This window comes from Ambystoma mexicanum, chromosome 1q (genome assembly GCF_040938575.1).
Source record: "Ambystoma mexicanum isolate Mex_15411 chromosome 1q, UKY_AmexF1_1, whole genome shotgun sequence".
Taxonomy (NCBI): Eukaryota; Metazoa; Chordata; class Amphibia; order Caudata; family Ambystomatidae; genus Ambystoma; species Ambystoma mexicanum.
Genome location: NC_090922.1, coordinates 73,591,293 through 73,604,802, shown reverse-complemented (window position 1 = coordinate 73,604,802; position 13,510 = coordinate 73,591,293). Strand labels below are relative to the sequence as shown.

At 45.6% G+C, this 13,510-nt stretch overlaps 1 protein-coding gene across 1 annotated transcript in view; it reads left to right on the top strand.

Moving 5' to 3' along the window:
• LOC138525055 (mitochondrial inner membrane m-AAA protease component AFG3L1-like) overlaps positions 1-13,510 on the top strand; it is a 587,730-nt gene that overhangs the window by 339,466 nt on the left and 234,754 nt on the right. The window contains exon 10 of the mRNA XM_069635555.1: positions 12,116-12,269. Within this exon, the coding sequence (XP_069491656.1) occupies positions 12,116-12,269 (154 nt within the window). The remainder of the gene's footprint in view (positions 1-12,115; positions 12,270-13,510) is intronic.

Below are 13,510 nucleotides of genomic sequence, written 5' to 3'. Positions count from 1 at the left end.
TCCTTCTCTTCCTTGGTCAGAGGTGGTTTAAACTGACCTTCCCTTCCTGAACTTCTAAACACCCTAGTGGCTGACTCCAATTTCGGTCGCTCACTCCTTACCCAAGTCCTACCATCAGTGCTTCCCCTTCTCTCTGATCTCCTTTCCGCCTACCTTGCCTTCAATTTCATCACCAGGGTAATTAATTCCTCATAGGAAGCTGGCCTATCCACCATCATTGATGAAACATCTTTGAATTCCTCCCGTAAGTCTCTATAAAGAGATGCCCTCTTCTCCTCTGGCCAAACACTTTCCAGAATCAAGGCTCTAAATTGGGTCATATGTCACTAGTTCTCTAGTTCCTTGTTTCAATTCTAACAGTTCTCCATCAACACTCTGAGACAGAGTACGCCGGTCAACCATCTTGCCTAACTCAGCCTTAAACTGTGCCCAGTTATTCAACTCCTCTGCCCCTCTACTCACTAGTGGAATTGACCAGGCTGCTACTCCACCAACTAAATAAGAAATCACAAAGATAACTCTTGATGTTTCTGTGTTTAAACATAACTTTATTCAGCTGTAGAAACCATAAAAGCATTTAATTGTCATACACAGTGTAATAAAAAATACAATGGACATACCCAATAAGAAAGTGCATCAGCACGGGATAAACAAAGCATTAAAACACCCATAGGCTTCAAGGGTAGGTTCATTCTAGAGCCATTAATTAAGATGTACGTAGCCAGGTACTGAAAACATACTTCGAAACAAAGTAGACTACATTGAGAGCCACAGATTGTTTGCATAGTTCAACAGCCATTGCAGTACAGCCAACAGCCCTGCTTCTAAACAACGGCAATAAATAGTGCCTTAGGTCCATAAATGCCAGGCAAAATAAAAGGAAATGGATTAACGATTCCCTCTGTGCACTGCATACCTTACAACTATAATCCGATCAAGACCATTTTGCAGTAAATATTGCTAATTTTAGGCGTTCCACAACTGGATGAATAATGCCCAAGCATACTTCGTCGGACCATCCCATCGAAAGAACGTTACCAGGTAAGAGAGTAACTTGTTCATCCATTTCATATTGGGGCTTTGCAGATATCCTCCGTTTGGAAGGGACTCAGCACGATGTGAACTGCACTTTTTCATTGAGAACGGGTTCCCCTGACTGCACCTCTCAATGGGCCAAATTTCCTGTTGGGTAAGAACGAGGGGGGTCCCCCCATTGACATGGATTTCTCATTTGATTCTTCTAACATGCAGCGCTCATATTTTGCGCTGACTAATGCTACACAACTTTGTGGTCATCAGAATCCACACTGTGGAGTGGACTCCCCGCTGTCGCCTACCAACCCAAGACATTTAGAACGGAATTATCCTGCATGCCTTCATAGTGTTCCATCACTAGAGACAACCTGTAAGTGGCTTTTAACCAATTGATTTTTACGACAGCTTATTTAACATATACCTGGATTGCAGACTTTTGGGATAACAATATTTCTGATGCTTGTGTAATCTGCTTAGATCACATGCTTTGCATAGGCCGACATCTAGTGGAAGCTGCGGAGTATTATGATATGATATATTTTATTTGTATAACGCTCATACACGTGATTCAGAGCGCGACAAGGCAAGGGCGGGGAACAGTGGAGAACACAACAACGATTTTACTAGGCCAAGTGACATTGAGAAGGCGCATGTGCATGGGAAAGGGGAAAAGTGCATGGAAGGGGGTGAGTGGAGAGTGCGGGCAGAGGAGAAACAGATAAATAATAATAAATAAAAATAAATAGATAATTGAGGCAATAAACAGTGGTAGTGCAGCCAGCAAGTGGTAAGTGCTGTGTTTACGGCAGCAGACTGGGTAAGTCTGATAAGTGCAGAAAAAGAAGAAATGCGGGGGGGGGAGGGTTGGAAACTGTATGGGTACAGATACAGACCCCAGTGCGAGGGGTGGCCAGGAGGCAGTGCAGGAGGGTGGCAGGGTGAGCAGGTACCTGGGCCCAGGGGACAGAGGGTGGCCAGGTGCATAGTGCCAAGAGAACAGATCAGAAGGGGAGCAAGGCAGAAGCAAAGAGTAGAGTCTTGAGGTGCATCCGGAACCGGAGATGGTTCTCCTCACATTTTAGAGTGGCAGGGAGGCTATTCCAGAGGGAGGCCCCAGACGAGGACAGATCTACCCTCTGCTCCTTTCTTTGAAAAACGACTGACCCTGAGGGAGTTAGAGGTAGAGGAGCCAAGAGCTCGCGAGGGGAGGTATTTGCGGAGGGATAGCTGAAGATATTTTGGACCCAGGCCCCAGTAAGCCTTGTGGATAATGCAGAGTGTTTTGAATGTAATCCTTGCATCCACTGGGAGCCAATGGAGAGATTTCAGAGCTGGAGAGATACGATCCCAGGGCTTGAGGCCAAGGACAAGTCTCGCAGTCCTGTTCTGGATTAGTTGCAGAGGCGGAGAGTAGAGGCAGGTAGTTTTAGAAAGAGGCTGTTACAATAGTCCAACCTAGAGAGAACCAGAGCTTGGGAGACAGTGAGCTTCTGGGGGAAGGAGAGGAAAGGCAGAGTACCTCTGAGGAGGTGCAGTAGGAAGTTTGACTTTTTAGAGACCTCAGAAATGTGGGCAGAGAAGGAAAGTGTGGAGTCAAAGATGACCCCGAGGTTCTTAACCTCGCAGGTGGGGGTAGGGAGGCTGGCCAGAGAGTCGGGGGAAAGGATGGTGAAGGTGTGCCGATGAGAAGGATCTGTCTTGTTGGCATTCAGACAAAGATCATTGGCGGCACACCAATCTTGAATGCCAGTAAGGCAATCAGAGATGAGAGAGGGAGAGAAGGTGGCCGAGGGCAGCCTGAAAATGAGTCGAGTGTTGTCAGCGTAGCACTGGAAATTTGAGCAGAAAATGGCAATGCAGTGGGCAAGAGTTGCCAGGTATTGGTTAAAAAGCCAGGACGAGAGGTTAGACCCCTGGGGAACACCACAGGTAGAGAGGAAGATAGATGATAGGAAGGACCCAAGTTGGACCTGGGAGGGTCGATCAGATCAGAGAGGAAAGAGGTTAGCCAGGCCAGAGCCTGATCAGTGATACCCAGGTTATCATAGAAACAGTTGAGCAGGATGGTATGGTTGACTGTGTCGTAGGCAGAAGAGAGATAGAGTAGGATGAGGACAGAGGGAACGTTGGAGTCAAGGTTGGAGAGCAGATCTTCACGGATGTTCAGGAGAGCAGTTTCCGTGATTCTGGCAGCTCTGAAGCCAGACTGATGGTCATGGAGACAGCCAACAGTATCGGAATGAAGGTTAAGCTGAGAGATGGCCAGCTTTTCCGGGAGTTTGCCCAGAAAGGGAGTAATGGAAATTGGGCGATAGTTAGCAGGACAGGAAGGATCAGCTGTGGGATTCTTGAGAAGAGGATGCACAAGGGAATGCTTCAGAGGGGAGGAGAAGGATCCTGAGGCAAAGGCGTGGTTGCAAAAATCGGCAAGGGTTGGAGCGAGGGTGTCAATGTGGTCCTTCATGGTTTTAGAGGAACAGCGATGAAACTGTTTTGATGAGGCTTTCATAGATCGGACTTGTCTAGCGACCTCATCAGGGGAGAAAAGAGGAAAGGACGAGAAGGAGGGTGGAGGGGTGGCGAAGGGGGGGGTCAGCTAGCACGGAGGATAGGGTGGACGGATGTCCTGGGTTTTTTGGATAAAGTGAGAGGCCAGGGTATTGCAGAGAATCTGGGAGGCAAGAGGAGGGGTGGAGACTGCAGCAGGTTTGACCAGCTCCTTGCAGATTTTAAAGAGTTCGGCCGAGTTGTTGGATGCTGCAGAGACCCAGGCTTGAATGTGGACTCTCTTCTTGGTGCGGGCAGAGAGTCGGTATTGCCTTTGCAGCAGGCGACAGGTCAGTTTGTCAGGGGATGAGCAAGAAGCCCTCCATTTCCTCTCAGCCACACTACACTTATGTTGAAGTGTAGCTAGGTCAGAGTCATACCAGGAATTGCACTTGGCTTTGGACTTCAAGCGGATCCTCATGACCGGGGCAAGAGCATCAAGAGTATCAGAAATAGAAGAGTAGAGTAGGGACAGGGTTATGTCAGGGTGTGAGTCAGCCAGAGGAGGCGGGGGGGCAGAGAAGGTGGCAGCGAAAGCCTCAACTGACAGACGCTTCATAGGTCGGATGTCCGAGAAGGTAGGTGGCAGTGTTGGGGTGGGCTTGGCTAGGTGGGAAGAGAGTGAGAGATGAGAGGAGAGAAGGCAATGGTCACTCCACGAGAGAGGAGTCGTCGGAGGGATAGATAGATAGATAGATAGATAGAGAGAGGGAGGCCAGAGGAGATCAAGACATCAAGTGTGTGTCCTGCAGAGTGCGTCGGGCCAGAGGGGAGGATATAGAGAGGGAAAGGGAATCGCAGAGGTCGCGATTCCCGTCGCATTTGTTTTTCGAAACTCGAAAATGGACGTCGAAAAGGGGCGTGCCAGTAATACTATCCCTATTGTGACGTCCCCTGTACCCATGATCCCTCACGCGTGTAGGTCCCTCAGATTGTTTTTTCCACCATCGTGAGTGGACGCATATTTGCAGAGTGCATTTCGGATTTTGCCATTGACCTTTATAACGAAATAAGTTGGTACCTCTTTCTGTCCTTTACCAACGCTTTGTGTCGATGCAGTGAAGTCTCCAGGATGACTATGAAGCTGACTGTCGGATGAAGATTTCGGCGGCGCCACCCGGCCTTACAGTAGGGAGAGTGGGGGGTGGTCATAAACATGTATATTCCCACCATTTCTGATTGTCGACCAGCTGTCTGCCAACAAAATGGAGCGTACTCCTTTTAAATCCTGCCCATCCTGCAATAAATATTCGGGTGTCAACAAACACATGGTGTGCAACCTTTGTTTGCACAGAGACCACGACGAGGCTCATTGTCGGGCCTGTAAATGGCTCCAACCCAGAGCCTCAAGGACAGGCGGACAAAGCGTTGGGCCCATCACGCCATGCAGGCAGAGGCCGCCATGGATGTTGAAAGGTTAGCCAGCGAAGACAGCGACGCTGTCCCTTCGGACAGCAAGGCTGACTGGGAACCTCAATATTCCCCAGTGCCAGCCACCGACCCTAACAGACAGGCTGGCGGTCCTGTTACAGGGAAGACACCCGGCAGCAAGGGCACAACACTCCCCCACACTAAACGCATTCCCCACGGCGGTGCAAGCAAAGTCGCATGCCGAGAGTCGACGACAAAGGGCAGATCCTCGGATCAGAAGTCCTCTGAGCGCCCCGAATGGCCGCCTCACGACCAGCCGATTAAATCAAAAGAAGTCAGACTCAAACCCCCCCCCCCCGCAGTCATCCACCCCAGAACATGTGGTTATTCCTGTCCGAGACACCTCTGAGGAGCCCGATCAAGCAGAGCAGCCTGATCCTATCTATGTAGATGAAGAAGAGCTGTAGCCCACCTCTACCCCTACTTCTACCCCAGGGGCTATCCCCAGTTCTGCCTCATGGACCGCACAAGAAATTGATAGTCATGAGTCGCTAATTTTTTCGATGAACATCCACATGTTCACACAAATCTTGCCAACACGCCTGCCACTACCCAGGCGTCTGGCTCAAAAACAAAAGACACAGCCTCTCAGTCCCAATTACCAGCTCTCCGGTCCCGCAAGACCGTCCTTTACCCGACTCCCCGGTGGACAACCAGCCCCTGTTCAATTATATATTCCTAAGGGCCGCAGAGCATTTCGGTATCGAAACGCAAGAGATCCAACAGGATAAAGATTTTTCGGGAAATATCTTGGGTGACAAGAAACCTGCAGCCCAATTTATTTCCCTGCTTAAGTCAGTCCAAAGAAGGATTCAGCCTTCCTTAGAAAGGCCGAATGAAACCAGAGCGGTAAACCATTGAGGAACTCTTCCGCCCAGCGCCTTCCAAACCTTTATATATAAGGGGCCAACTTCGGCCAGACTCTTTGGTAGTCGCCACTACCAGGAAGAGAGCTGGTACCCCTTGGCATACTCCGAAACTCCACCAGACAAGGAGAGCAAAAAATTGTATGCCATGGGTAGGAAAATAGCGTCATCAGCGGCATACGAATCGCGGATAGCAAATAATTCCACCTTACTATCCAGCTACGATTACACCAAATGGGATGAGGTGACGGCCCCGTTAGCGTCAGCACCAGAGCCACTTAAATCCAAACTCTACCTTCAAATTGGAAACTCTAGCTACCTTACTCAACATGCCTGTTGAGCAGAATGTGTTTGGTAAAGCAGTTGAGGATGCTCTAAAGTCCGCAAAGGAAGAATGAGACACTAAAAAGCCTTGGCCAGCTGACAAACAACTAGGCCAAAGAGGTGGCAATCATTTTCATCGCTTTCGGGGTCAAAACACAGTGGCACCGGATATAATCGGAGCCAAGGTTCCTCATGAAACACCAACCAACAGGCTACCCAGGGTTACCACAGAGGTCAGCGCAGGGGGTCGCGGAAAAGGGAAAGGTTCCCCCACCAGAGGCGGAGGGACACCCTCCATGCAATGACGCCCTGATACCCTGATACCGTTCCCCTCCCATGCCTCACCAGTCAGGGGATGAATATCGTTTTTCAGCACATGCACGGTATAACATCGGACAAGTGGGTGCTGTCGACGGTGACAGGAGGTTACGGTATAGAACTCCAGGGAAGACCATCAAACCTCCCACCGCGCCAGAAAAAACCATCACAGGAAGAACTCATCCTGCTGGAGGAAGTCAAGGCTCTACTCCTCAAGGACGCCATTGAAGCCGTGCAGTACAATGAGGTAAACAAAGGTATTTATTCAACGTACTTCCTTGTGCCAAAGAAAGATCTGACCATGTGCCCGGTACTAGACCTGCGCCCTGCAAACAAATTTTTCAAGCCACAAAAATTTCGCATGACAACGCTACAAGAAGTAATCCCTCTGTTAAAACGGGGGGGGATTACATGGCAACATTGGACATGAAAGATGCTTACTTTCATATTGCAATGTTCCCAGCGCACAGAGGATTCTTGCGGTTCAAAGTAGCAGATCAGCACTACCAGTTCAAGGTGCTGCCCTTTGAGATAGCCTCGGCTCCAAGGGTGTTAACCAAGGTACTGGCAATGGTGGCAGCGCACCTACGCAGGGAGTCAATCCCAGTGTAGCCTTACCTGGACGACTGGCTGATCACGGGAGAAATCTACGATCTTTGCAAGCTAAACACGCAAAGAACTATAGACCTTCTCTTCCAATTGGGCTTCTCAATAAACAAGAAAAAGTCAAGTCTGGTACCGAACTCATCGAAACAGTTCCTAGGAGCTGTATTAGATACATAAACAGGCTTAGCCTTCCCATCCATGGAAAGAGTACAAAACATGGCAAATACCCCAGTATCAAGCCGGTCTCTGGATAAGCATACGCAAAGCAATGCGTCTGCTAGGTATGATGGCATCGTGCATTTACCTGGTCCCCCACGCGCGCCTGCGCATGCGTCCAATGCAGGAGTGGTTGGCGAAACAATGGTCTGAGGCAGTGTTCATTGGGACGATCTAGTGGTTGTTTTGCCAACACTGGTTCAGAATTTATGCTGGTGGTCAAGGGAGAATCTGCTCAAGGGGAAACATTTCCACGAACCGCAAGCTCAGGCGGTCGCCACAACAGACGCATCACTTTCCGGGTGGGGGGGGCCCACTACCTTCAACACATGGCCTGTGGTCACAAGAGACTGCATAAAGGCACATAAACATACTAGGGTTATTGGCAATCCTCAAGACACTACAAGCCTTCGAAGAACATCTGACGAACCAATCGGTACATGTCTAACAGACAGCACTACCGCTATGTTCTATGTCAACAAACGGGGAGGTACACTCTCCAAATCTGTCCAAGCTGGCGCAGAAAATATGGAAGTGGGCACTCAGACGAGGGATGTCCCTATCCTCCCAACATGTTCCAGGGGTACTCGACACTCTAGCAGACTCTCTCAGCAGAGACCCTCTGCCAAGAGAGCATGAGTGGCAACTGCACGCAGACGTAGTAAACCACATCTTCTATCTTTGGGGCTACCCCTCTCTAGACTTGTTCACTACAAAAGAAAACAAGCAATGCTCAGACTTCGCGTCCAGATTCCCCCTACCAGACTCCAAGGGGAACGCCCTATGGATTAATTGGTCGGGGAGATTTGCTTACGCTTCCCCCCCCGCCCTACCCCCCTGACTCCATTAATCAGCAGGGTAGTGAACAAGATGCACAGGGAACAGATGACACTCATCCTAGTTGCTCCTATGTGGGTGAGACAACCATGGTATACATATCTGCGCAAACTGGCGATGTGCGACCCCATCAAACTCCCGTACCAAAAGTCAACCTGTTGACTCGGCACGGGGGTCAACAATTTATCCACAACCTCACTCTTAACCTGGCAGCATGGCTCCTGAAGTCAGAGTTCGGACACCTTAATCTTCCACAACGGTGTATGGACATCCTAAAAGAAGCACAGAAGCCAAACACCAGACACTGCTATTTCCACAAGTGGAAGAGATTTGTCATTTTGGTGTCAATCTATGCAGATAAACCCCTTAGGGTGTACTCCATCACACATTCTTACTTAACTGGTCCACCTGTTGGATTCAGGGTTGGTCTTTACTTCTCTTAAAGTCCACCTAGCAGCTTTATCAGCATACACCACCTCTACCTCTTAAAGTAAAATCTCATGGTGGAAAGTGCCAGTCATTAAGGCATTCATGGAGGGAGTAGAGAGACTACACCCTCCGGTCTCTAATCCCCCGCATGGTTGGGATCTAAATGTAGTTCTAGCAAAACTCATGGGACTCCCCCCTTCGAGCCTTTGCATCAGGCTACTCTTAGATACATAACCTATAAAACTGCCTTCTTAGTGGCAATTACCTCCATAAGATGAGTCGGCAAACTCCAAGCCTTGTCAGTGCAGGACCCTTTCTTTATCATTCATAAAGATAAATTGGCTTTACGGACGCACCCTAGGTTCTCACATAAATTAATTTCCAAGTTTCACGTAAACCAGTCCATCGAGTTCCCGGCTTTCTTCCAGAAGCCAACAAGCTCAGCTGAGGTCAAACTCCATACAATAGATGTGAGGAGGGCGGTTCTCCACTATGTAGATAAGACGGTTATAGGTGATGGGACCGAAAACAAAGAGCCGAAAAACAAAAAGATCGAATCAAAAGGATCGAAAGTCAAAGTTTTGACATCTGGTAGAAATCAAGTAAAAAGTCATTTGGTCGAAAAAAAGGATTGAAGGTTAAACAACATAGGACATGGAAACTCGCTCGATAAAGGGTTAAAACAATAGGTAGGAACGACGAGTAAAGAACCTTGTGTAGAAAGCATATACACAGGTGACAGTTGAAAACAAACTGTCAGTGCGTGAGGGAAAATGACTAGGAAACCTCAGCAGACACGAGAGAGAGAAACGTATTATATGACTGAAATCAGGTAAGTAAAACGCATGAAACTGATGAAATACTAGTAAAATACACACAATGGAGTCAACAAACAATAAACGATAAATTTCACTGTTTCAGATACATGAGTGCCAAAATGGAGTATATAAAATCTCAAATGGGTAGAACCCAATTAGTATTCGAAGACTACATCTATAATAGAGAAACACCACGTAAAGAAACCATTTACTGGAAATGTACAGAATATAAAAAAAATGTAAGTGTACAGGAAGAGCGATCACAGAAGATGGAAACATAAGGTGTACAGGAGAACACAACCATATGCCTGACACAACAGCGATAATAATTAAAAAGTCGATAAATTAAATTTAAAAAAAATCGAAATGAAGCAAGTAGCTCGATAGTGAACAAAACATGGAAAAATTCCGCTCCATGTAGCGGCCCAGATGCCGAACACGTAACTACTAAAAAGAAGCATAAATGGACAAAAGCAACAAAGAAAACCTGCCGATGGCACCACAAACATATCTTGACATGAATGTACCAGATATTTTACAAAAAAACTGAAAATGGGGAACGATTTCTGTTGGCAACTTTGGATATAAAAGATGAGAAAATATTGATTTTTACTACTTATACTAATTTATCACATCTAGGAAATTAATCGACATGGCATGGGGATGCAACGTCTAAATCATGTCCAGAACCCTTTCATCAATTTTATAGCATTCATGGTACAATCGATGGAACAGTAATACCTTTAATTTATGTTTTAATGCCAGGGAAAACTGAAGAACTATATAGGTGTGTATTTACGAAAATCAAGGAATCATTACCAGATAAATCACCGAATACAATAATCATGGATTTTGAGCAAGGTCAACTGAAAGCTTTTCAAACAATGTACCCAAGCACTCACATACAAGGATGTTTTTTTCATTTCGGACAAGCAATATGGCAAAAAATACAAAAGTTAGGCCTAAGAACAAAATACATTGAAAATAGTGAATTTCAGCACCAAATGAAACAAATATATGCATTGGGTTTTTATACAAGAGGACAAAGTTATTACATATTATGAAACATTGATTGCAACACCATATTTCACAATAAATGAGGACAAATTAGCTGACTTGATGGATTATTTAGAAAACACATGGATAGGACAACTAACAAGAAAAGGAACAAGGAGAAGAGCAAAATACCCAATTTCAATTTGGAACTGTTACCGATCGGTAAAAGAAAACTGGCCAAGAACGAACAATATTCAGGAAGGTTGGCGTAGCAAAATAAACAAAGTATTCGAAGTAAATAATTACGATTCCCTTTGCCTTTGCGTTTAAGAATCCCACTAACACACTGATTTCAAAATGTGTTCTTAATCCATAGGACCCCCGGGAGTCACCTGTACCTGGACAAGAACAAGTTTACTTGGACAATTAGATCGTAGATTTACCAGTCCTGATGACAACCAGCCCTATTATATTGACATGGTTGAAACTAGTCTAGGGTCAATTTAAGTATGACCACACATGAGCTCATTATAGAAGACTACGTTTTGATCTTGTCTCTTTTAGTAGACTGATGTTTTGACTGCAAGATTTAATGTGTTGCATTGATGTTATGGAACTACAACTTTATACATGTATTGACTTGTTTGAGTATCTACCATGAACTCTGTTGAAACTACTTCAGGATTTAATTGTTTGTGTGTTGCATGTTTTTGTATTTTGTGTGACCTTGTCTACCAGAGAAGGACATGATTTAGTTTGATATACTTGAAAAAAAAAAATCTTTGCTCATTGACACATGTATGAAAATGTGTTTGGGGATTTGCCATTTTTTTGGATTAAGTGAATGGCTTTTATCATAGTTGTCTGTTTGTCTTCAACCTTAGACACACCTTTGTTGTATTCCATGATTATCAGCCTTAGTGTTTTCGGTTGTTAATGGGGCTACCCTACCTTGGGTTTTACATTACATGTAGCCAAAATCATGCCACCTGTGTCTCAGTCTGTTACTTTTATACTTCTACAGGAAAACGGGAAAAGACTTGCAAAAATCCATCAAACATTTGTTTTGAATCACCCCCCAGAGTGCCCCCCCCACCCTGTGGAACATTGGCAAGCTTTTTATTCATTTTGATTGTTTGAAGGCATTCAGCGCTAGGTGAAGATAATAGAAGTTGCTTGTGTTGACCCCCTCCTAACTGTTTGGGTGAACGTAACACAAGTCTAGAAGAAAGGTGCTCCTGCAACCTGAACACCATTTGCAAGAGCGTTTCTGTACCTTTCCCATATTCGGAGCTGATCCTCAGAATCCCTTAACATTGAGCACTGTGCCAATCTTGACCGAGAGTGTGAGATGTACCAAACAAAGGCAAAGTTAGTTAGGCAGGGAGATCTGGGGAGAAGTGGAATTCATTCTTGTTTGAGTGTACATTTGGCAAAAAAACTCTGAAATAAAGTGTTAAAGAATCCCTTTTGTTTCAGTCTGATTTATTGACCTGTGTTTACTTAGTGACAGAGCATAAATTGTATTCTGTGAAGAACAGCCTTGCCTGCAATCATATGAGCAGACCCGCTTCACACCTACAAAAACATAACTGACTTGTAACTATGATGTTCACTCCTGATTTTCAGAGTTTAAACACTGAATCAAAGCCATGTGTTTTCATATTTTGTCCTCTGTGTGGTTATGTACAGGTCCGGGACATGTTTGTAATGGCTCGCAAGAATGCTCCTTGCATCCTGTTTATTGATGAGATCGATGCTGTGGGAAGGAAACGGGGCCGTGGGAATTTTGGCGGTCAGAGTGAGCAAGAGAACACACTAAATCAGCTTCTAGTAGAAATGGATGGTAAGTGGTTGGAACGGAATTCACACTTTCATTGTCTCCAGCACCTATTTGTCCTGTACTATGTAGGATAGTTCTTTGTGGTAGTTTCACACACAATTTGTACAGATGTATTGCTGTTGATGCAAATACTGTGTTTCAAACCACATTTTGTGTAAAGCGCATTACCTGCTTACAATATGATATAGATTCCCTTGTGATGGTTCATTATTTTGTCTTCCTGAAAGCTGCAGTACACCTACATTGTGAACATTTTTCTTGCACCAGTATAATTTCCTGTTTGGCGTAAGCCCTTAGATTGATTTCATAAACTAGCTTGGGCAGAATTTTGCAAGCTTATGTCTGGTTTGCACTCTCCCTTAATTGATCAGACTTGGACATGGTGCAATTGTGCTGCCTGCCGTAGGTTAGATTCGTACTGGATTTATATGAATTTCTTCTCCACTGGATCTTTTATGTCCATCCAAAACCAATTATTTTAGGTCCATTGACACTTTCTTGGAAACGGACATACATTATTAATAGCAATCTTTTTAAAACCAAACATAAGGATCACATTAAAAATATTTTTAAAAATCTTGTCTCTAAAAATTACTACTGACTGGGTCTTTCATATTCACATGGTTTGAATATTCCTTGTTTGGGTGGGAATTGTTACTGGTAAATCCTGTTGCAGTGTCTCGCAGATTCAACATTCAGCTCCATCAATGGAAGTGAACACGCATCCGTTGGTATGGAGACCATTCCTAGCTAAAACACATTTCAGATTCCAGAAGAGGCTGTGAATTATTTCAGTCTTTTGGTACTCCCATTAGAAACCATCTCTGCTACCTTTTGGTACTGCCACCCCAGTAACTGTTGGCAAAGTTTATGTTCCTACTCTTATCACCCGGGACTAGACATGGGCAAAAAGCTTAACTGACAGTTATGCAATCTGCCATTTTTGAACCATTTATGGACGTGCTTGCTGAACCTCAGCATCTAAAAGAGGAAGGTTCTGCTGTTTTGGTCTGTGGGCAGCTGGTTGGTCAGGAGGCGTTAAACATAGTGTTCACCGGCCCCAGATAGCCTTGTGTATGATACAGAGGGATTTCAATTTAATCCGTGCTGATACCGGGAGCCAGTGAAGGCTTTGAAGGGCAGGAGAGATGCTGTCCCTGGGTTTGAGGCCAAGAATAAGTCTTGCTGCCCTATTCTGGGTAAGCTGGAGGGGTTGCAGCATGGAGGAAGGAAGATTGAGGAGT